The sequence below is a fragment of the Bombus flavifrons genome, chromosome 7 (genome assembly GCF_040668555.2).
Source record: "Bombus flavifrons isolate JBK064 chromosome 7, iyBomFlav1_principal, whole genome shotgun sequence".
Lineage (NCBI taxonomy): Eukaryota > Metazoa > Arthropoda > Insecta > Hymenoptera > Apidae > Bombus > Bombus flavifrons.
In genome coordinates, this window is record NC_138448.1 from 16,511,536 (window position 1) to 16,534,532 (window position 22,997).

The 22,997-nt window shown below is 29.5% G+C and overlaps 3 protein-coding genes across 6 annotated transcripts; 1 reads left to right on the top strand and 2 right to left on the bottom strand.

Annotated features, from left to right (window-relative positions):
- Positions 1–1,383: 1,383 nt before the first annotated feature.
- On the bottom strand, positions 1,384–8,586 carry Kr-h1 (kruppel homolog 1). 2 transcript variants are annotated; one of them, XR_011173680.1, is made up of 4 exons: positions 8,334–8,586; positions 4,871–5,642; positions 3,502–4,304; positions 1,384–2,074 (listed from the first exon to the last, which is right to left on the bottom strand). XR_011173680.1 is itself a non-coding variant. In XM_069117570.1 (3 exons), exons 2-3 carry the CDS (start codon positions 5,618–5,620, stop codon positions 3,552–3,554), a joined length of 1,503 nt encoding a protein of 500 aa, XP_068973671.1. In that variant the 5' UTR covers positions 5,621–5,642; positions 8,334–8,586; the 3' UTR covers positions 1,384–3,551. The 2 variants fall into 2 exon arrangements, 1 of the variants encoding a protein (XP_068973671.1); XM_069117570.1 differs by having other exon boundaries at positions 1,384–4,304.
- An 8,262-nt stretch (positions 8,587–16,848) lies between these two features.
- Positions 16,849–20,779, top strand: LOC138181474 (eukaryotic translation initiation factor 2-alpha kinase 1). 3 transcript variants are annotated; one of them, XM_069116292.1, is made up of 10 exons: positions 16,857–17,259; positions 17,388–17,606; positions 17,890–18,057; positions 18,409–18,565; positions 18,755–19,230; positions 19,313–19,485; positions 19,621–19,794; positions 19,894–20,049; positions 20,118–20,255; positions 20,329–20,779. In XM_069116292.1, exons 2-10 carry the CDS (start codon positions 17,537–17,539, stop codon positions 20,542–20,544), a joined length of 1,728 nt encoding a protein of 575 aa, XP_068972393.1. In that variant the 5' UTR covers positions 16,857–17,259; positions 17,388–17,536; the 3' UTR covers positions 20,545–20,779. The 3 variants fall into 3 exon arrangements, with proteins under 3 accessions (XP_068972394.1, XP_068972393.1, XP_068972392.1); XM_069116293.1 differs by having other exon boundaries at positions 16,849–17,606; positions 20,311–20,451; XM_069116291.1 differs by having other exon boundaries at positions 16,857–17,606.
- A 115-nt stretch (positions 20,780–20,894) lies between these two features.
- LOC138181476 (divergent protein kinase domain 2A) lies at positions 20,895–22,962 on the bottom strand. Its single transcript, XM_069116294.1, has 4 exons — positions 22,221–22,962; positions 21,699–21,999; positions 21,462–21,592; positions 20,895–21,301 (listed from the first exon to the last, which is right to left on the bottom strand). Exons 1-4 carry the CDS (start codon positions 22,824–22,826, stop codon positions 21,101–21,103), a joined length of 1,239 nt encoding a protein of 412 aa, XP_068972395.1. The 5' UTR covers positions 22,827–22,962; the 3' UTR covers positions 20,895–21,100.
- Between the last annotated feature and the right edge of the window lie 35 nt (positions 22,963–22,997).

Below are 22,997 nucleotides of genomic sequence, written 5' to 3' on the forward strand. Positions count from 1 at the left end.
ATTAAATTATTTCACAATTTATAAAACATTCTGTATGCCATACTGGAGCGATGCCAAATGTAAATACAGATGGCTTCAAATTGTAAATTGTGACGATACAATTTAATATTTAATATTAAACTCGTATGTGTTGTATACACAGACATACTTGTACTGGCAGTGAGCATAGCTCCTCTCGATACTCTGGCATAATGAAGTTTTCAATAATGAGTTTGGTACTTTCTTCCTTACCAGCTCCACTCTCACAGTGAGAACTTTGATCAGTTATATTCCAGTAAGATCTGTTTCATTAAAACTAAGCCTCTTAAGGTAGTCAATACTACTCATTGGGAATTAAATATACATATATAATATTAATTCTTTTTTTTCTTTTTTCTTTTATAAGATTGTTGAATCTTGAATTTGACTCAATGCTTTTGTACTTGAAATTAGTGTGCTTCTACAATCATATTTGCGGATCCTGATGGTTTGACGAAACAGATAGTTGAACCTTTTGTTATGCTTTCTTCTATCATAATAGATATATAGAAACACAAGTAAAGTGTTTTGTTCTAAATTGAATCTATCTTTTTCACGGACAGCCGCTGTACAGAAACTACTGTATCGACAGAGGCCTTAATATGATCAATATTGAAGAATTAATACACCAAAGATACTGATAATATAAATACATTCAAATTTCAATAAATTTTTAAAACAGACGAGTAACTGCAAATGGATTACAAAGGAATTTAAAGCAACTTATAATTTGTATACATTTGTTAAGAAATAAAGAAAAGAATAAACTGCAAGATATTAATATACCAATTATTACAGGATTAAATATTGTTACCAATTTGTGACAGCAAACTAGCGCCATCTGGAAGCGCATTTTGGAATTAAAAGTAATCATTTATGAAAGTATGTAAATTGAATTTGTACAGTGCCTTCAATGTATTTCCTGTTCGCTTTCAATGCAATGATAAATCATTAATAAGGATGATTTAAATAGTTTGTTTAAACAAACATTACGAGACTAATGATGACGAAATTGAGCAATAACATATTTTAATATCACTTTCATCGCATCGTATTAATACGTAATTGGAAATTTGTTTATGCAAAGAAAATTTTTCTTTAGACTGGTATCAGTCTTGTTAGTTTTGGCAAGAAATTTAAATCTTTGATCTTCGCGTAAACGTTGGATATAGAAAACCTTATAATATAGCAAACACGCATAACATTTTAATTTAACCTCCAGAAAAAAGGAATAAATTACTTGGAGGGAGAAAACGATTCATTTTTGGTAACAGTGGCGTAGGCTTCGGAAATAGTCGATACGTTCGATTATTCATCTCAAATTTTTAAAATCTGGATAAAATTTTAAATTATAATTTATCAATATAAAAGATTAAATAATTTATTTGAATCCATTTGTTCAGAATTTGAATTGGTTGACTTTTAGAAATATTATAATAAGTTAATCATATTATTTATATTCTTTGTGTCAAATATTTTTGTACTTTTTTTTGTACAACAAAAGTTAAAATAAAATCTAAAAATTCTCCCGATTACGATCGTTCTAAGCCCTCTATAATGATGATGCTAGTTCTGCCACGGTGACCTGCACGATCTTCATTACTTTTACACTAATTCGTTACAATTCAATGATGTACATACATATATGCACACGCACACACACATATCTATATATATTATATAACGTGAAATACGAAAAATTACACTGAGCACGCCAGCTACACATATTATATTGAAGAAAGTAGAACGAACGATGTCATTTTTTATAACGCAAAATTTCGGCGTTTTTAAAAATAAAATAAAATCATTTAACATTATAAGTTATACAATTTTTAGATTCATAATGTTCAACTAATGCAATTCTGAATAGGAATCCTTTTCTGATATTATTCTTGTCAAAAATGTTCCAAATAGCTTGCGATAGTACGAAAAGAGCTAGCATTTCCTTTATATCCTTTGGCAGTTTATAAGTAATAGATGATCTGCTGGCGAGCTCTAAGTGTGTTACGATGTTTACCCTGAGGCACGTGTAAACAGTTCTCGGAACCAGTTGAATCTGCGAATGTAATGAGGCCACTGTATCATACTCTTATTAGACTGCAAAGTTTTCAGAATTACTTTTTCAAGTGGTAAAATTACTGGACGTTTTTCTATTGGTTCATTTAAGGCTTGTAAAGTATATTTTCCGACATAATTTTCGACTTTCTTCAAACTTTCACAGTTTAAAATGTAAGAAAAGTTATTGTCAGTTCGATTACTAATTAAATGTTTCTTGTCAGTCGCAAAGATTAAATACGACTCTATTAGAAAAATTATTTCCATCAATTTCTTATTCTTTGTACTTCGTTTTGAAAAAGTATTTGAATGTTTGAAGAAAACCCCAAAATATTCAGAAAATACTCGGTATAAAAACAATTAACTCAGATCGTATAATACCGCAGTGAAATTCCACTGCAAGATAACTCTATCATTCCCGCAGCACAAAGTTCTTTAATCAGTTAGCAATGGGCATTTTTTCATCTTTCTCTTAAATGTCTATCTTATTTGAATATAATGTAAGATTTAAAAGTCTTAAAATCTTTGAATTTGTTGTAACAGTATTGAAATATTTTATCAGTGCATTAAAATTATTTCTATTAGTCATATTTTAATCGTTATACTCCAAAATTCAAAGTTTGTTAAGACAATTAAAAGCTCAACAAGTTCTTCAGTAATTTGTAACATTAGTTATCTGAATTTTTTCAGCCCATCACTACTCTGAATGTATATCTCGTAGAGATGTGCGGATCGTCTCGAACATGTTCCGAACTTTAAAACGGACCAACAAACAAAGAATTTCGAGCGGGACTCACTACACTCGTTTTGCTCGGATTCCGAAATGTTTCGGGATAAGCATAAACGGGCAGTATCGCTTTTGATCGGCTAGGCAAAAGTCGGACAGGATTGGTTTGAGAGCCCGATAGATTCAACTACGTATTAGAAGGAAATGGAAAAAAACGGTGATGATAAATCTTAAATGAATAAATATTATATTTGGAAAATTTGGAAGAAAGATTCTTTTTACTTTAACAATGATTTTAAGTTAATTACAAAATATTTGAATGACTTTACATAAAAAATAAAGTATAAGGTTAAAATAAAACAAGTATAAACGACTAAAAGCACGCTGTTTGCTACAAACTCTATATGAAGAAACCAATTGCTTTATAGTTTTAAATTAGCATACAAAGAACATGTTTATCAATCTCCTCTTAATACATAGCTGGATCTATCGGGCTTTTGAGTCGATCTTCTGTCGAACCGATCCAAAGCAATACTGCCAGTTCATGCTTATCCCGAAATATTCGGGCAAAACGAGTGTGCCAAGAAGCCGCCCGATTTCATTTATCAAGAGGCTCGTTCCGTTCCTGAACATAGTCATAACCGCACACCTCTAGTATCTAGTTCTTTATACCTCCTCACAAAACTTAGATTATGTCTCACCGTCTATGAAATTATCACTGGTTCATCATCAATTTCTTCCACATCTTGCACTATGATGCTTTTGCAAATTGGATAACAGAGTTCTGTCTTTGAGAGGCGATGAGACCATTTCTCTCACTTTCCATTGACTCCAGAATCATTTTACACCGTTTTCTTGGAGGGAGAATTAACGTTTCTCGTACTGGAATTGCCAAATCGAGAGGATCCGGCGAAGGAACAGGACTTACGGGATTGCTACTTGGAGGAGTTAAAATCGGTTCTCTTTCAATCCTGATGCCATACTCCCTCTGTCTTTCTTCTTCGACTGCTTCTAGTGCAGCCTCTACTCTTCTACGAGCGTCGTTCCCTGGTAAATTGAGAAGAGACGAGCAGTCACTGACAAATTCGTTGCTTTGAATTCCAAGACCAGTGTATGTTGGAGAAACCTCAGGATACAGAAACAAATGAGACTGTTCAACAGGGACTACAGACGTCGTTTGAAAAGCTCTGTCTTCACTAGGCATCAGGAGCGGTTGTGAATACTGCTCTCTGGAATACATGTAATAAGGAAAATCTCGTGGAGTGTCATCATAAGCAGCAGCATCATCAATTGGCTCTTCAGTCTTGCGGTTCTCCTTGTCACTAGCAGTGCCTACACTATTTGCCTGCGAGATCTCAATCTCTGGCTCAATTGGTGAGTCCCGAGGAGAACCAGCGACGGATGAGTCTGAATGAGTTTTAATGTGTAACTCCATTGTCTTCTTTGAACCAAACGTCTCATGACATAGTGTGCACTTATAAACTTTTTCACCATAGTGGGCAACCTAATACATTTATAATAGTTTATTATATAAGTTTAAGACTCTAATGGAACATTAAAATTACAAAACAATTACAAAATCATTATAATTTACATTTCATAACATAACATTAATTTGAATTAAAATTTGGAAGGCATTAATTCAATTTTAACCATTAAATTTCAAACTTTATTATCAGGTATATGTAAAATTTGAAAGGCCTTAATTAAATTTTACATATACCTGATGATAATGTTTAAGAAATTATGTATATACGTATAGGTATATATAATTATACATGTAATTATAATACATTAAATCTTGGACTTATCCTTATGAAACTGAGTTTACTTTATATTTACTTTATACTGATGTTACTTTTTTTTTACTTTACTTTATATTGATGTTATAAAATAATATAATATTATTATATAATCTTTGTTTAAAGCAACAAATGGTTAGAATATAAGTTATATTAATTATAGCTAAATATAAGTGTTAATATAAAGTAATATCAGTGAATAAATTATGGAGATATTATATATACAAAACTTCATCTATGCATAGTATATTATCAGAAGTGAACAAACCTGATGCAATTTGAGGACATGGTTGTAACCGAAGGATTTACCACAGATGTCGCAAGTGTAAGGTTTCTCCCCGGTGTGCGTGCGGGTATGTACCTTCAGTTGCTTAGAGCATGTAAATCCCTTGCCACAGGACTTGCAAACGTATGGTTTTTCCCCGGTATGCGTGCGCATGTGTATTACCAACTGTCCGCTTTGAATGAACGTTTTCGAGCAGACTGTACACTTGTGTGGCCGTTCTCCGGTGTGAATTCGCATATGTCGATGCAGCTTACCACTATGTTCAAATGCACGTGCGCACACATCACACTTATAAGGCCGTTCTTTCGTATGTATACGACGATGCACGCTTAAATTCTCTTTTACGGAAAACGATTTACTACAATATTCGCATTGGTACGGTTTTTCACCAGTATGCGTACGATAATGTCTAGTCAATCGCGCAGGTACCGCAAAAGTTTTCCCGCAAATATTGCATCGGTAAGGATCTTCGCCTTCTTTACCGTGCGAACGGAGGTGGCTCTGATACAAACTCTTCTGATCAAAAACCTTTTGACACAGCAAACACTGGTACGTCTTCTCCTCGACGTTTGCCGATAGAGTCTCGCCACTGCACGCTGGTGTGAACACGCTCAAATCCGGACTACATACGAGACTTTTCACCGAATTTACTGGCTCCACGGTTGATATCTCGTTGTTGACCGACATACTCGTCGAATTTGTCATCTGTTTCGCTTGATAGTAACTCACCATTCTTCGCTACGAACGTATCAATCTGAAAGTAATAGAAGAAAACGATGGCTAATTTTTATTGAATAGGATTTTTTAAAGTTATTAAATTTATCATAGAATATGGAATCACTACAAGTAGTTCGCAGTTGAAAAAAACTGTTTTAAAATTCAGGTGAAAAATTTATTATTTGAAAATGCTTATTAATAAATAAATTAAAGGCATTTATTAAATAAATTAACATATTTGTAGCGAGTCTTCGTAAATATTTATTTCACTTTTCATATCTGGATAAATTGAATTGAAGTAATGAAATCGAAAAATGATATCATTTTAAAGACAAGTGTAAGTATTATATTTGGCTTTCAGTATTACAATGGAATTTATTTACGTGACTTTGTCATGAAAACAAAAGCTGCAGCAATGTACATAACATTTCACAAAAAAGCATTTCACAATGTTCAATAATTCAGTGCACATATATTTTTTACAAATTACAAATTTTACGAAGTAAATTATAAAAACGGTAACGAATCGATTTTCTATAAAAAATGTTTTAAAAAGCATCGCTCAAAGTTACAATTAATCAACACAATATATACAGGTACTTTTTAAATATATCTGTCCAGAAAAATTTTATAATACAAAAAAAAGAATAAATCTTATATATAAACAATTATAATCATCAAAATTTATTTAAAAGGAAGAAAAAAAGAAAAAGAAAATGCGATATTTTTATAGTACAGAAGTTATAATACAAAAGTTTTAGTCAATTTTGATCATCAAACTCTATTTAAAAAAATATAAATATAAATACGAAACGTCATCAAGTCGATTTACCTGTAGAATAATAACAATAACAATAAAGCATTTATTTGTACAGTGGAAGACTATTCTTGTGAGGTAGATCGACATATAATAGATAAGAAGGAAACAGTAGGACGTTGCGTCGTCCTACGTGTGAACGCAACTGTGTCTAAATGCTTTGATTACGCGCTGCTTCGAAACACTGGGGTAATACGGCTCCGTTCCCCACCATTTGACTCTTTTCAAATCCTAAAAAAACGCCCACGAATCGTGCGACGCGCCGCCCCGTGGGTACACGCACGCTCACGCATCACATACGCGCACGCATCCTGCAATTTTAGCCCGTCCCCGATTTTACCGGGCCTATGATGGACCCGAACGTATTATCGACGCACCGAACCTGTCACACTCACTACCTTTTCATTCCGTTTATTTAGAAAAAGACAATAATCATCTTAACCACTTACCAAAGATATTTTCCCACTAATTTATTTACTATATAATACACCATTACTGTTGACTTTATGCTTTAAGAAGCTATATTTTTTGTTTCATTTTGTATTATTGTATAAAAAGTAATTTGTAAGATTGTTTTTATCTTTTCAGTAATAATTGTTAACAAATATGAAATAGAGAGTTTCCTAATTAGAATACACATTATCAATTTCGTTCTGCAAAAATTTATATATATGAAAGTAAAGAAATTTCCATTACACAATAGCCTGAAATAAAAATTATCATTTTAATCTGTTACGAACTATATCAATAAAATTAAGAATATTTAGATTGACATTTATTAGTATTTTTACAACCAAAGATTTATTTACCATTTATTAATTAAGTATTTCTCAATCAATTTCTTAAGACATAATAATAATAATAATCTTATCTCAAACAAATTTCGATAAATTTTTTATGAAATCGTGTAACAAGACCATTTTAAATTGTAATTAATGCCATCAGAGATACGTAGTAAAACAGCAGTAGCTCAATTGATCTTAATAAATATACATACATATTAATCTTTCGAGTAAAATTAATTTAGTATATTCCTTGAAGACTATTTAAATAGCAAGACGTAATGGAAACGCTTGACATCTAAATTTCTAATTTAATAGGAAAGCTTATTGAAGAAACCCGACATTGTTCGCACATTCGTACGAGGTCGTTGGTTCAGAATAGGTTAAGGCTGGGTTAAACCTGCACGCGCGGCTCTCAGTGAGGCAGTCGTCGCGGTCGGCGGTGGTGCAATACCGCGCCGCGGTAGAAACCGCCTACCACTGCCTCCACGTGTATTCGCCGCATTTTTTTATAGCGATCACCGACCTCGTGCAACTCGCCGCGCAGTAAGGACGTTGAGTTACATCACGAACCGCAGCTACATATCGCCTCTCCTAAGCGAATCTATCGCGATTTTTCTTTCTTTTTATCACAAAGATATCCCCTCCCCCCACCTCAATCTCCTATCCTTTTTATCAATTTCGCAACACTTCCAGGATACGGAAAATGCGATTGATCACGAAAAATAACGCCACTAGCGCGACCGAAGTTCGCGGCCAAGGAGAAAACTATCGATTTCAGAGTCAGCAATTTCTCGCTCTTTCCACCACTTTCTTAATAATAATGTTTTTCGAAAATTAAAAAAAAAAAATACCTAATTTTGTATTACATCTTAACATTGGCTGTCCGTAAAAATATCGATTAAAGATTCAAATTATCATTTCTTTTAAATTGTCATTGATTTTACAATTTTTTATATAATAAAATTCCAGTACGTATGTTAATTTAGCTAATTGAAAAGAATGTAAGCAAAACTACGTTTAACTATCGTTTTCAATAGTCTTTAAAAATCCACAGTATCAAAAGTCTCTATTATAAATTTATTGTTTCTCGTGGAATATATGACGCAGAAATGTCAAAATCTCCCACCTGTGAGGTTTTCGTTAAACCCTTCCACGGCCAAGAAATCCCACGTTCCAGCTCATCATCCTTTGGACAACAACGAATAAACGAAATAACGCGAGAGATCAGAACAGAAACGAATTACGGATGTTCTCTTTAACGAATATCACGTTTGTTTGTCACTTCTCACCAACTGAATGCCGACGAAAAACTCAAACTCGAAAACGAAACCAAAGGACCCTCAGGACACGGCCAATCGTACTGTGTAATGTTTACCGCCTGGCCATACCGAACGGCGACGGAAATCATCGATCATGACCGAAGTGCCGTGCTCGACCCTGCCCCTCCACTCTGGTTACCCCCACTACTGCAACAACGGCGGCGACCTACAATTTAGGGCGAGTAAGTGCTTTTCGCAGCACGTGGAGGCAGTAGTCGTGGTTTCGGCCGACCCCGCGATACAAGCATGACAAAGACCGTCGACAGACAGAGACATAGATATCTTTAGTCTATAGAGACTGAGACGCGTATTCTACACACGCATATGTGACGCCACCGTACGTTATGATAAGGTTGATTAATCACAGATTTGTTATCATCGCTAGAATAATCAAAATATGTATTCGGCTCGGGGTTTTTATTACTTACGTCAAATCTAAGTCGGTTCACTCGACTTTCGTGTTCGAAAATTATTTATATTGGGCATATGCGCAGTGTATGTGCATGTTGTATTATATAGATAAACAGTTATTTCTATTTAGTAAATTTTTGAGTAAAAAATGCAAAAATTAGTAAATAAACGGTATTAAAATACAACACTGTTATATTTTCGTTTTATTTTAAAAATAACAACTTTTGTAAATACATGTATGAAATACTACATACATGTTATAATTTATATATATATATTATATATAATCATAAACATTAAATTGAAAGAAATAAGATCTTTAATTCCCAATGTTTATATGCATGTATTTTGAAAAATACAAAAAGTAAAATATTTTTATAAAAGTAAAAAACATTAGTTATCAGGTATTCATGTACACCTGTAAATGCAAAAACATTAGCACATCGAAAAAGAGTGTTCATTAATGACGAGGAAAAGGCAGTCTGCATGATATTTAACAGCCGGTACAGGAAGCTGCCAGAGGTTAAATCCGGTCGACGCAGATGTGTTGGTGAATTCATGATCGGCGCGTGTATTACTTTCTCTTTCTTTCTTTCAGTTTTCGTCACTAGTTGACTATCCTTGCCTTATCTGTCATTATTGTTTCCTTGGTATGTATCATTAGTTCTCTTTTTGTCACGATATACGAAAATTTTATCTTTTATTTTATCACAATAAAATTCGACAAACATTTTACCTAAGATACTTACAAATTTGTACATATTAAAATTTAACATAATTACTAAACAAACCTATGGAATTGAAGAAATTGGTTACGTTAGACAAGAAATTAAAAAAAAGTTGAAGAATCTAGTGAGTTCATTATAGGTATATATTAGTACGTAATTAATTATAAATGAGCAAATTTGCTGGATTTCGTGGTGATCATGCCTGGGACAAGTGCCGTGCGCTGTAACGATATTACTTTCGAACACAGGAGAGCAATGACCCACTGCGCGCGGTGCACGTGTGCCGAGTGGAAACCACGGCTGCTACCTCCGGACGGGGCATTGGACGCCGCGTGCGGTGGCAAGAACGACGGGGCTACACTGGTACTCCTCGCTTTTTGTGTAGTGGTGCCCCTGAGAGACTGTGCTGGTGGTGTGTAGTGTGTAGACGATAGCAGTGACGGTAGCAACAACACCGTATCTAACAGTATTAAAATTTCATCGAATGTTTTTGAATACTTTAATTCCTTTCTTCGTTATTTCTGTCAATTCATAAATAACCTCAAAATGAAAATGAAGATCAAGGAAAACTTTTTTCAATTCTGTTTGAATCCAGTTTGGTTTCAAAGATATCTAAGTAATTTTGCTGGTATAATTCAAAATAGAACATCATAAATTTATTCATTTTTTAATACTACTTAATATTTTTAAAATATTTTTGTATCTTACAATATTTTTAATATGTTTAATGTAGTTTCATATTTTTTAAATATCTCGTTAGAATAATGTATAAAGTAGATAAATTGGGGTTTACAAGTACATGTGTATATGCTGATTATTTTAGTACAATTTAAAGCAAAATATGTTTCTTAATATTCTTGATATTTTATATGTTATGTTATATTGAAGATGATATAACGATTCTAGTACAATTTATTGATTTTTTAATATCTTTCTGCAGTTTTGATACATTTTAATACCTTTTTTATATTTCTTTATATTGTAATATTCATAATATTACAATATATAGTATTTTTTCAATATTGTTAATATTTTATTCATTTTACATGTAATATTTAATGTTATTGAAATAACTTATACATACATATATTGGATAAATTGAGACTTATAAATTATATTAAATTGTATATCAATTTTCAAAAGTATATGTAATTAGAACATTATGATAGTGGCCCTTCATCGATACATATTCGTTGATTCAGGTAATAAGTCAGATAATAAATAGATAGGCCGACGTATATTTCTTCAAACCTGAATTTATCGCCGCCACATTATTATGCTTTCAAAATTGAACATTAAAATAGAAATATACATAAAATAAATATACTCAGGAGTTTACTACATTAGAAAAAGAACTACATCAAGTTTTTATCACAACTTTTTTTAAATTAATTTTATCGCGTGCTTTGATAATTTTTATTGTACTATAAGGAGCACTTTCGAAACATGTTTCCGGGTTTGAATTACGTCAAACCGCATTCAATTATTTTACATACATTCGGACTCGGAATCGTTATTGCGCACTCATATCTCTATTACAAAAAGAGATAACAATAGAATGCGAAGTACATGTGTATTATATAATACATTAATTAACGATACTTTTAATGCGTATTTAAAATATGTCAACAACACTTTCTAACACGTGAATGTAAACAAAATTATCGTTTCAAATCTTAATTGTCATTTGCAACTGCATTATATTTTGAACAATAATTTACTAATCGATGGTAATTTAATGATAATAATCTAGCGATCAATATATAATTAAATTATAATTTGTAAGTTATAGGCTTCTCTTTTACAATTTTGCAATTTTGCCAAAAATAATTGATAAATTATAAAATTTTTTTATCACCAAACTTACTGTCATAGAAGAAAATAGATTAGAATTAGCAATTCGTAATTTGAGTCTTGTAAAATTTTGAATAAAGAATATTTTTTAATAAGAAGTTAACAAATAATCTCAATTGAGAAAAATCACTAAATTGCATAATTACCAATTAGACATTATTGTGAAACGTAAACCTGATAAACGATTGCATGGATCCTTTTACTGTTCTGCTAGCTATAATAACTGATAATCTATTAGCTAATAATATTAGTAAATAGACAAGTTAGTAGTTATAGATTATATATATATATATATTTATAACTCTGTAGTTTTATGTCATATAGTATAATCAAATTACCAGTAATTTGAAAAATTTAATTGAAAATCTAACTTCTTTTACATCAGATTTATTGTTGTTATAAAAAAGATTTATTGGTACTGATAACTAGTAACTTGCGATTTTGTAAAATTTCAATAATAATACCAGAAATCACTAATATGGAACTATTCAAAATTCATTCTACCTAAAGTGATTGATAAAACATAAGATTTATTTAGAATATTTAATTTCTTTTATCATCATATCTATTAATGCCGCAGAGGAGAATTAATTAAAATCGGTAGTTTATAACTTGTAACTAGAAAAGTTAAAAAACATATATTTTTATTTCTCTTTATTCCTTAATAAAAAGTTTTTTTGGTAAAAAAAAGTAAATAATTATTTTCACGATATGTATAACAATAACATATCAAATTAAGTGCATAAGGTGCCATTAGTGCAATGTACGATCCTGTGGAGGCACGTGGGTCAACACGACTTACGTGGCTTAAACACACGCAGTGTCGGGGTCGCGGCGAGATCGACGAGGATTCCAGTTCCGAGACGTCGCGTCGAAGGTACAAGAGGTCGGGCGATGGTTGGTGGGGCTATGGACCAAATAGAAATCTCGAGGGTAGGGAGGCAAGAGTAGTGGGGTTACGGTCGAGGTAGCAATCAACTCTAGAGCGATGTCGTACCTTGACCAATCTTAACGCGACTTGTTTTAAGCTATGCCAGCGGCGACCTTAGAAATGACTCGCGATCGTGCTGAAACCAAAATGGCAAAGCGAAGAGAAAACATAACCTGGTTCATTTGTTTTTTTATTGACCACCGCGTCTTCCAGGTCTTTCACCGTCCTGTAGATTGAAAAGTCGAGACGAAAGTTGACATATCAATCCATTGTATACAGACAAGATCAATAAAACATCTTAATTGAAGATAATAAGTTGCATATTTTGGGTTTTACAGGGGTACAATTTTAAAATTTATCGCACACCTAATTAATCTATAACTACAGTGCAATATTACACCTTTTATTTCGGATTAGATACCTGTATATTTTTGTCATTATTTGGAATATTTCAAGTTTAAGTTTAGTATTCATTTTTAACCATCAAGTAGCATAAAAATTTGAAACTCAGTAAAAATTGACACTTTTTTTTTGTGTGTAATCTTCAATCAAATTGCGGATGTTTATGTAATTTTATATTTTTATAAACATAGTTAAAAATATGAAATCTACATAGAGATTCTTTTACCTGTTAAATATTATACTAATGTGAGTACTGTACTTTGAATATTTCATATATTTTTGCATATTGTATTGTATTCTGTGTAGCTTGTACCTTGAAATTTCTCATAAATGTTTAGAAAATATCAAATGTTTCTAACTATAATACGCTACATAGATATATACAAAATATGGGTATAGGACATTTTTTTTAATAAATTTATAAAAATTCATAATTTTTTATTTAACTTCTTTCTGTAATATAACTTTCGAATTTAAAGATTAAATATATCGTAAGTAAATATCGAAAATATCAATTTTAATCCTTATTTAGAACTAACCTATGGTATAAGAAATCAAAATTTCTGAAGCTATTATTTTTTTGACGGTATCTTAATTCCTAGATCAGTATCAAATTAATTTTTGTGTCGATTTTATAGTAATTAAAATCTTATGTTTCGTTAAAAATAGTCTATAGTGTATTTTTATTATTAATTTTCATTATACAGATACTTACCAATAACGAATTACAATATACTTAACATCTAGATTAGAATTATATTTTACAAGAGATTTTGATAAAGAATTTTATTAATTGTAGGAAAACCTAATTTGTGCCAGTACTTTTGTTGAATACTGCATGTTTATATATATTTATGGAAGGAAAGTAAAGCTTTAAAATATGTACTAACTGTGTTTATTGACCAATGCTTAGTTTTAATTGATACGATAACTCAAAATAAGTGACACAAAATTATATATTCTAATCATATATTCTAGATCAATTTTATCAAGACATATTCTTATATTTATTTTGTATCAGTATAGTGATGGAGCTTAATTTCGAAAACAATCGTAAAAGGAGTTAGACATTTCTTTTTGATCATTGTATTTAAATCAACCGATTAGAATAACCGGTTTGGTATTTTTCGTATTTCTTATCTCGAAATATTCTTATGAATATGATTATACTTCGAATAAATATATATTAACAGTTAATATTTAAATAGAAATTGTTCATTCAAATATTTGTTATCAAAATTGCGCAATAATTTACAAACTAACGATATTAGTGAATTGATAAATTGGGAATTTTAGATTATGGATTTCCTTTCACACAAATTTGTAAAATTTACTTATAAAATTTCACATGTTTGATTGTCAAACCTAGTTTGTTTTATTTGTTTATTATTTTTTATTGTGTATTATTTCATCATAGATGATTAGTGTCACTTCTCTAAACTTAGAGTTTTTACTGAAGGTGTTTATACATTTATAGAAAATTTAAATATACAAAAATATAAAGAATGAACATAATATTCAAAAATATAAGCATATCCAAAATGCAGTATTAGTTATAATATTTAGAGAGTAAAACTCTAAGTTCTTTACTTGCATTTATAAAAACATGAATACGCATAACCATCCGTAGTCTATTTATTTATAAATAAGTGTTACGAAAAAAAAAATTTGCCAATCTTTATAACTATTGATTCATCAAAATAAGAATACATATCAACTATAAGATCTGTTTTATTTTATTATACAATCTAAAATTGTTTATGAAAATTAATCTATGATTAATTAATTAATTTATATAACTCTATATGCTTGATATTTTAGGAAATATAATTAATATGACGTTATTTTATGATGTACTTATAGTCAACGTATAAGATGTAGGGAAAAGAAGGGATAAGAGATCAAAGGAGGTCAAATCAGCAAGGACATGTTAAGTAGAAAGTGGAAAGTATTTCTAAAGTCAATGACTCCATACCACGTGCAACAATGTATGCCACCAACTGCACTACGCACTATATTACATTTCAAGGTCGTATGGATACCAACATGACATTGTCTAGCTTTCTCTTCCGTATTCACCTCTTTCTCGCATTACATAATCTAAAAGTTACGTGCTATATCTAGGTGAAAATAGCATGATACTATACATTTTTTGTTTGCTTAGTATGCGATTAATAAAATATAATCGATAAAAAAAGTTATTTTTCATTCTATTCTATTGAACATATTGAATTATACTATTTGTATCGGTTATATTGTCATTTATTCAAGAATTGAGATATCTTTGCTTGATTTTACGAATGTACCTATGAATTTAACTTGTATCTTACTTAACCATTAACATCATATGTTAGATGTTTTTAAAACAAAAATGAAGAGATACGATTTGTTATATAAATAATTCATTACTAATTAGTTATAAAATATGTTTTGTAAGAAATGTAATTTTTTATAACTTATAAGTAATTATAATTGATTAGTGAGTTATTGTCTTTTACAATCAAAATGTTTTTTTTTACAAAAAAATGGGTCCTGTTAAAAAAGAACCTACCAGCATACAGATCAAAGCAACAAAACAATGGTTAATATAGCGATTATCTACTATGTATTTCGAAAAAGGCTTGTTTTAGTAATTTATTTAGTTTATTAATGTGATTCTGTATTCTGTATTACTGTAAAATTATATACAATATTTTTTATTGTTTATTAAAATTATAAAAATTATTTACTCATATTGCAATTTTCCCTATAAGATTAAAATTGACTTTCAATCTATAGATATTAATTTTCCGTTTTATAAGCAGTAACCGATATTGAAACGTCTATTGCTAGTTTCAATTAATTAAATTTATGTTAACTATATACATGATATATGTCATGATATATATTTATGATAACTATATACATGTATATATGTCATATACACAACATAGGCCTGAACACTCCTATACTAAAACATAGAGGCGAGTATCCGCCGAGTGATGACAAAAAGATTAATATGGTGACAACATCGGACATCGCTCTGCGCAAACGCGAGAGGTTTCGGTGTCTTTGAAATATAATTAACATTCTCTAGCTAGTTATTTTTCTATTACTAAAACAATTATGATAAATCCAGACAAAGCTATAAAACGAAATGTTATATATTTTTTAAATTAAGAAAGATAAAATATTATAAATTTAATAATAAACTTGAATGGAATAGAAATAAGAAAATATAACTAAAAAACTTAATGTTGCAAGGGATTATTACCATACGCATAACAAAAATATTCTCTTTAATAGTAAATATTTCTCGAAAAGAATATACTTCTGAACGCAAAGGTGACATTTTTATATTACACTTGATTTAAATGTTTCTTCTGTAAGGGATATGTAGACTTTTACTCGCAAAAATAAAGAATAAGAACAAATTTATAATAATGTAATAAAAATATGTTTATATAAAAACTAAAAATTTATAAATAAATAAGTACATAAATAGATATATAAATATATAAATATAAACATATATAAATATAAAAATATATAAATAAATGAACAGATAAATAAATATTTATCGGCGATTTACCTACTGATTTGGCCTGAGCACAAAGTACAGAATAAACGTGACATGTAGTGCTTTTTCGTGCCTCATGTTTTGAGGCTCATCTGACCCTTTTACCATTTTCGTGCCACATACGGCGTTATCGATTCAGTACATAGTGCCGGTTTGAATTAAAACTAAATAAAGTTTATATATATGAAATTATAAATAAAATATAGAATAAGATATCCTGTAATCGCAATGAAGTATAGAATCCTATACCACTGTAATACTTTAGAAAGTATTGCACACCGTCAAAGTAATGAATTACTTAAATGATTCGTTTAATTAGTTTCAAAACTTAAAGCTGTAATTTCATGTATCTAACACATAAAAATGTGAATTTTTGAATCTTTTCTATTTTCATCTTTCTATTTTCAAATCAATTATTAATTATATATTACCAAACATAGGTAGTCTGACTCACAAACTCACAAAAAACCAATGAAAAAAGCAAAAAGGTCGCCAAAATCTTGCTTCTGTAGAAAAATACCAATCAAATACATCGATCTTCACAAATATGCTAAAACTAAACAAACGATGTGATTTCAAATTAAAACTTGACAATAACGTTTAAAACTAACGACGAAACTTAAAGCTAAGACTTAAAAGCAGAGCTTAAGACTAAGGCTTAAAACTAGGACTTAAAACCACTTGTTCCAAGTCAGACACTGCATCTTTGTATAAAAAGTACACACTATGGACTAAGCCTAGATATATTTATCTTAAAATTAATTAAAACCAAAACACACACATCCCATGATATCCCTGCGATTTTCCACGACGCGACGTTTCATGGCAGATACTACCAATTTACTAAGGTATTTAAGCTAGCTAATCATACAAAGGATGCATAGATTTACCGACGTAATACAATAGCATTGTTGATTACAGAAACAAGATCGCACTGCACAACGTCCGTTTGACATTTTTCTGACTTTCTTTTTAGTATCCTTTGGTTTATACCTAAGATTTCAGGGTGGCAATCTTGTTGGCGAATAGTGCAATCAGTGACCACGAGAGTATCTTATCCCTACGATAGTGTACATGGATTTACAATAATACAAGTATTGATGTAAAAATGTAATAAGTTCAAAAATGGTTGATAATAACTCACCTCTAACTAATCTTTGGGATACACTATCCAGCGCAACTACATTTGATAGAGGTAAATAATATAACCTTAAACTCCCGCGCGTTTTTTAAATGTATTCGTAGTAACAGTTCTAATAACTATAATTTTAGTCTTTTTATATTGTCATCTGCATTTATTTAATCGATAATTTACCAATTTTAGTAAAAAAATGTATCGTTTCAATCAAAAACAATAATAGTACAAAAATTAATTTTTAGGCAGTAAATCGGTCATTATCTGGAATAATAATTACAAAATTTCAATTACTTTAAGTAGCCTCCGACTGATATTTTGTTATATCGTTTTTACTTTTTAGGTAACAATGCAAATCCAACACTATGTTTGGACAATGAAAGTAGCCTGAACAATAGGCAAATTGTGAGCATAGTTAGAACTTCTACTAGTCTTTTAATTGAATCACTCATACAGCAATTGTGTATACTATTTGAAGATGATTCAGTACGCAGGAATAAATTGTATTTTGGTAATATATTTATATTCTTTATAACAACTAATTTTTATATCTTTATGTTAGTATGAAAAATTCTTGTATTTATACAATTTAAAAATTAAATATAACAATTTTAAAGTAAGCAAGAGCTTCTTGTCAATAATTCAGTTATTTAACCATGCAGTATATTAAAAATTTTATCTTTTATCAAAAGTAATTATCAAGTAGTATTTAAAAAAGTAATTTCCATTGTTTAAAACATTTCAATTAAGGAATTATGTTCCATATCACATTTTTATTTCAAATTTCAACAATTTTTAAATTCTTTAGTGTCTTAATAAATTTTTAGATAGATTGTGAAATAATTTCTATGGTTGTTTTTAGCTATTTGTGATAGACTTCACAAATTGGAACTAATTGATGATTCCTACAATATGATAGAATTCGAACCATTAAGAAATCAATATCAACAAGCACTGTATCACTTGTTTACAGTTACACGTGCAGCAGTCGGTTGTGAAAATTCACTTCAGATTTCAAGGTAAAATTTAATACCATATTTTCCAAAGTACAATTACAAGGAAGCTATATTATATTTGATATACAAATTTAGTTTTAATTTATATAATAATAATAATTATTATTATTATTATTATTTTTTATTATTATTATTATTATTATTATTATTATAATTATTATTATTATTATTATTATTATTTATATAATTCAGTTTATGTAGACCATCAATGACAGAATGGTCCCGGTATCATAGAGAGTTTCAAGAAATAAGCTTTATTGCTGCTGGAGGATTTGGTTATGTTTTTAAAGCTTTACATCGTCTTGATGGTATTGAATATGCCATTAAGAAGATAACAGTCCGTTCTGATCGAGTTAAAAATATAATGCAGCATCTTGAAGAAGTGAAAACTCTTGCCAAATTAAATCATACCAATATAGTTTCATATAAAGGTGCATGGATTGAACCAATGTTGCCTTCAAAGCAGCATTTAGTATCCTTAAGTCATTTGCAAAGCAAATTAGGTTCTATTGAACATAACAAAACAAATGAATATAGATCGTGGATAAATCAGACTTCCAGTTCACAAAGTCAACAAAGTTTGGATACTGGGAGTAGTGAAAGTCCAAAAGAAAATGACAAACAGGACATGTTGTCACAACGTAGTAAATGGACAAATTATAAGTCTGGTACATCTAATTATATCAAATAATTTGTGATTAACCATGATATTATTAAGATCCTATAAATTGAATTCATCTCTTGTTATAGAAGAAAATGTTAAGAAGGATGAGGAGAGAACTAATTCAAACAGTATATCTTTTAGGAACGATAGCAAACATCAAAATAATAAAACAGAAAATAATACAAATTATACTGATGGCAGTAATTCATATGAAGAATCCAGTAAAAGTAGGATGCTTTTACCATATATACCTCAAACAGTATGTATATATGTATTACTATATATATCTAATATATATCTATCTATCTATATATATATATATATATATATAGATAGATAGATATATATTAGATATATATATATATATATATCTAATTTATATATGATGTTAAAGAATAAATATACAACATTGTATATTCAAATGGCTCTTTGTGAAAAGACACTTCAACAGTGGCTTGACGAAAGGATAGAGGTAACGCCACAAGAAATGCTCATTGCAATATTAACACAAACTCTTCATGGTTTAGACTACATACATTCTCGTGGAATTGTGCATCATGACATAAAGGTAAAGCAAGAAAATGAAAAGATTATGATTCAAATAAAATACCTAAAGAGCTTTTACTTTATTGCTTAAAAATATATGTAATTTTTTACACAACTTCAGCCAAGCAATATATTTATTTCAACGTCAGGGCAGCTACAAATACAGTTAGGAGATTTTGGATTAGCTTGTCCATTACGAAGTGAAAATCACCATTCCATAATAGGAACACAAATGTATGCAGCGCCAGAGCAACTACAAGGAAAATGTGATCCTAAAGTATTGCTTTTTTCTGTAAATAAATAATAATTTATAAAGATATTATAAAGCAACATTTCTTCTTCCAGAGTGACATATATAGTTTAGGAATAGTACTTTTAGAGCTGATAGTGCATACAAGAACTCAAATGGAAAGAATTGAAATAATTAATAGTTTGAAAATGGGACATATACCAACAACATTAGCTGCTACTCATCTTAAGTGGGTATGTGTATTTAAAACAAGATGATATTTTAATAAAATACTAATTGAAGGTAAAGGTAATCAATGTTTGTTAGGCGCATATAGTAAGTCAATTAGTTCAAGAAGAGCCCGAGAATCGGCCATCAACGAATCAATTGTTACAAGACTTAAACGAAGATAAAGATATGATGATAGCGCGTTTAAAGATTGATATTGCTAAAAAAGACGATGTAATACAAAAATTACAGGAAAGGATATCAATATTAGAAGAACAGATGGTTAAACATAGTATATCGTTACAAGATATATAAACCTTTGTATTATTAGACTGAAAGATAGCGAGCTTTTTTTTAGAAAAGGAGCATATAGCATTACTTTTTAAAACTCCATGATAAAATAATAAAGAGAGTGCTCTTGTACGAATACAACTGTGCATTTTTTAGATATGTAGCACATAAAAATATCGTTTGATAAGAAAATAACAAATGCGTTTATTTATGTTTCATTTTATACACATCGAAATAAAATATGTATAAATATTTTGAATATTATCATAATTTGACTTTCATAAAGAGAGCATAAAAATGTAGATCATATTAGAGCTTATTTATTGTATTTTGTGTAATTTGATTTTCATAAAGAGAGCATAAAAATGTAGATCATATTAGAGCTTATTTATTGTATTTTATGTACAACTGTTTTATTTATTAAAATAAAGATATTTTTGCAAATAATAACATGTTCTGAAAATTGATAGAATGACACTGATTTATCTCAGTTAATTGTGATATTAATTGCTACATAATAATTTATTTTAACAATAGATTACAATTAATTGCATAATTTTATTTAATTCTTATTTAATTCTTATATTTGGTTTTGTATTATAAAATCTAACAGTTTTTTAAGTTGCATTCCAGCATCTATTCTACTGAGTAGTGTTTGGGGATACACACATTGTTGTATTAAATGTTCTACATCTGGATAATTTTTGAATATATCTGCAGGTATATCGTGTAGTAGACCACCAGGTAGTATACTGTTATTTATATTTATTGCTAATAATATCTATAAATGTAAAATATTTTATGTAAATAATCTTTCTATCGAAAATGATGTTGACTTAAATTTAAATGAATTTGCTTAGTTCATTTTCATTTTGTCACAATATATTTATACAAATAATAAGTTAGTATACATATTATGTTCTCAAATAATAAGAACCAACCTTGCATATTGCATAGTAATTGTGATCACTAACTTTATGACTACATATATCAATACCAGAAAATGCCAGACATTCTGAGCAGCTAAAATTCTCAGTATTTACTTGTAATTGACTCCATGTAGTTGATCTCTCTAAGAAGTATATAAAATTCTTAAATAAACTGGGATATGAGTGTTACTCTGTGCTTTATTCTTTTTCTAATAAACGCAAAGATTTTTTCAATTATTTTTAGATTACCTGTAGGAGCAATGTTTCTGTCAACAATAATGACATTTTCTAGATCTACAAATTTTACATTATCAATTGAATCAACTGCTATATTATCAGCAGATATATCAGTTAAATAGAAGCCAAAATTATCATCTTTGTAAGTAAATTTATAAGCAGCATCTAGAAGACTCGAAGCTAATTTAGCCCTACGTAACCATGGTTCATTATAATAAGCAGTTAACGGCATCCCAACATATTCCTCAATTAAAATGCGACCACAGGTACCAAAATATCTTGGTACTGGCCAATCTTTATTTGTAGATAATATCTATAAACAAAGATATTTTAGTTCATTTTATCAAAGCATTTTATAAGCATATAAAGCTGTATGTTTCAATTGTCTTTGCTGATAAAAGCTTATGTAGAAATCCCTATATATGAAAAATAATATAATATAAAAATAATACATTTTTTGATTAGTTTAGTTAATGTAAGTAAATTTTGTGAATTTATATTTAAATAATTTGACATAAACAAGTATATATGTACCTGTAGAAGGAGAGGCTCAGGATTAAGAACTGTTAATACCCAAATATTAATATGAAGTATTTTTCTATCGATATTTTTCTCATTACGATATACATTACTTAAGAGATCATTTAAATGTTGAACAGTAGGACAAAGTTTTAAATGATTGAAGTTATTTTTCGTAGAATTCACATGAACTTCTTTTTTGATAAGTTCATGGAAATTGACTTCAACTTTATTATCTATTTCTTTTGCATTTTTTATACAAATGTGAGAAATTCTTTTGTTTTCGCAAAGCATTCGATCAAATTCATCTAATTCTGAATTTTGTGCTAACTTCTTCAGAACAACTCTGCTATTATTAAAGGATCCAAAAAATACATTTTTTACTCCAAAAAAATATGCAAACACGGAATAAAAATCATGAAATGCGATATCTATTTCATGAATATAATTGCATGCAGAAATACCAAAACATGCTGGACATTTATGTAATTCTGTTAAACGATTTATGTCCGGTCGAAATGTAATAATTGTGGACCACTTTAATGCTATTAAAATTGTTAGAAGAGATAACAGCTCCCACTTTTTAAATTTTAATATATTATATATATATGATAAAATCATGTTACGCTGTCATCAGAACTTGTTTTTAGTATGATTGTGTGAAGTTGCTTCAATTATTATATTTAGAAACCAGAGAGGCTATAGGAATATATTCCTATGTTCAAGATAGCAAAATCCTTTTCCTTGTAAGATAGATAAAGATGAATAGAATGTCTCTATCTCTGTCCGAGA